The sequence below is a fragment of the Nicrophorus vespilloides genome, unplaced genomic scaffold, assembly GCF_001412225.1.
Source record: "Nicrophorus vespilloides isolate i.1.1-1 unplaced genomic scaffold, Nicve_v1.0, whole genome shotgun sequence".
NCBI classification, from domain to species: domain Eukaryota; kingdom Metazoa; phylum Arthropoda; class Insecta; order Coleoptera; family Silphidae; genus Nicrophorus; species Nicrophorus vespilloides.
The window spans coordinates 1323-3785 of NW_017098127.1; the positions used below are offsets into that span (position 1 = coordinate 1323).

Genomic DNA, 2463 nt, shown 5'->3' on the forward strand with positions numbered 1-2463 from the left:
AAGAATTAGAAATTATGAAAATATAATAAGGAAAAATATGTAAATAGATATTATGTATTAATGAATAAATTGATTGAGAAATAAAATGTGTTGGATCATGTAATAATTTCGTGCAAAGTTACGAAAATAGAAGTAATTTATGTGTGTGTGTGTTTCTTTTTTGTTGTTGTTGTCTGTGAATATTCTCAGGATTAGTGACGAAAGAAAACCATCAGGAAATTCCATTAGCAAACGACGTCGTAATTCGAGGCTCTTCATTCTGAGGAGAAGCTTTCCTCGTTAAGGAGAGAGAACGTGTATTTACGGAATTGGTACGTGGATGATTTTCGCCATTATGAATTAAAACCTCCGTTCCATTAGCTTCTTCTGTTGCTCCAGTAAATTGCAGCCTCGCCTAAACCGATCGATACAAACACACAAAACGAACGTAACGAAATAAAAATCCCTCTGACACAAATAAACCTTTCATCAACACCTCTCAAAATAAAAAATAAATAAATAAAACTCATACGAATAAAAGAGGAAGTGACTTTATTTACACGTAAGAGTAATAACAAAAGAGGTTAAATTACAAATCGATGGCTACACCCTCTGGGGCTTTCGTCGTCGTCTCCGGATACCTGGCCTTATACTTGCACTTGTCCAAGTTTCTGTTGCTGTTGAACACTTTCGTGTTGCTCGCCAATCCCCATTCCTCCACTTTGACCAAGCAATTGCAGATAATTGGATTTCCGATCAAGTGCACTTCGGAAGTGCGAGTGTTGGTCAGGAAGCGGTCCGAAAGACAAAACATCTGGTTGTTATCCAACTGCAACGTGTCCAAGCCCTTGACGTTCGAGAAGGTGTTATCGTCCAGGAAGCGGATTTTGTTGGCGCCGAGCCACAGCTTTCCCAAACCACTGAACCCAAGAAAAGCGTCTCTATTTACAGTAGAAATTGTGTTGTTCATCAAAGAAAGATCCACTTTGTGATTGAGTTTAGCCAAGTTGGAGAACGCGGATTTCGGAATCTCCCTAATCAAATTGAAGCTGAAGTCGACGTGACTCAACTTCGGCGCCGCCTGGAACCAGGTGTTGTCTATGTACTGGATATGGTTGAAGCTCAAATCCAGTAACCGCAAGCTAGGCATATCATCCAAGGCTTTACTCTCGATCTTATAAATCTTGTTAGAACTTAAATACAACTCTTCTAAAGGCAGATTGAAAGTACCAGCTTTGATTTCACTTAAACCATTGAAGTTAAGCTTCAACACTCTGAGAGCTGGTAAATTTCCAAAAGATCCTGCTTCAATGGACTCGATCCCATTCAAGATGAGACTCAGCGTATGCAACTTCGGAAGATCGGTGACTGAGTTCCTGCATAACCTGGAGATCTTATTGATCGGCTCGACGTCGACGCGGTGCACGTTCTGGAAGTCGCGTTTGTAATCCGTCACTGTTTTCAATGTGTAATTCGATTTGGGGTCACGGTACAGAAGGGCCGTCACGTTCTTGAACACGTCCGATCCGCAGCCGAAGGCGGAAACGCAGCCTACCGTGAGAAAAATTAACGCGAGTATCCTCAGCATCTTTCTGGTAGCAACTGATGATCTTCGATGGATGAGATCGGATGGAAGCGGTAACCTTTCCCCACGCAACGACAATACCCCCAATCCTGTCTACCTCATCATACAAAGGCCACACGCAAACGACCAAAAGAGAGAAAAAATCTCCTACAACTTTTACTTTCTTAAACCAATTTCCAATATTGAATCATCCGCAAATCAACCAAATAAAGCCAAACAAGTTATTATAAAACGTAATTAAAATAATACAATTATTCTCTAAATTGCATAACTCAAACTTCGTCGGATTATCTACAAAATTACTCAAGTTATTAATTACTCAAACTTCGTCAATCAATAACTAATAAATGCTTTAACTAAATATTTAGATTATGCACTAAATTCAATTAGTTCCAAATTACTCAAACTCTAAACAATAGCGAATAGTTTCAGCGAAATTAATTGTGTACACAATTTACTTCTAAATAAAATAAAACCATGATAAAACAATGTTTCAAATCTATTTTATATTCTAATACTATATCTACTATTAGTTGAATGTTTTCTGTACGATTTAATAAACTTCGACCCATTTTTTTCGTTAAATTATTTTATATATAAAATGAAATATGCAATGAGATCAATTCATATAAATCTTCATAAATTAACTTATTGTTTTTGTTAATTAAATAAAATTGGGTATATAAAATAAATACGACAAAAATAAATCCAGGAATGAGTTTGAAACAGAAAATGTAAAGACTCGTTCGATTTTTATGTTTGAAGATAAAGCTAGTGGAATGATAACGAAATCGTAAAATAAAGTAGGAAGACGAGCGCTCTAAAATTATTTATTACTGAAAACATAGTATCTTATACTAAAACTTACAGTAATTTCAAAACTTAATCATAAAATGCAA

At 36.3% G+C, this 2463-nt stretch overlaps 1 protein-coding gene across 1 annotated transcript; it reads right to left on the reverse strand.

Moving 5' to 3' along the window:
* Positions 1–568: 568 nt before the first annotated feature.
* On the reverse strand, positions 569–1776 carry LOC108561720 (leucine-rich repeat-containing protein let-4-like). The gene has a single exon (XM_017919794.1). It carries the CDS (start codon positions 1565–1567, stop codon positions 569–571), a length of 999 nt encoding a protein of 332 aa, XP_017775283.1. The 5' UTR covers positions 1568–1776.
* Between the last annotated feature and the right edge of the window lie 687 nt (positions 1777–2463).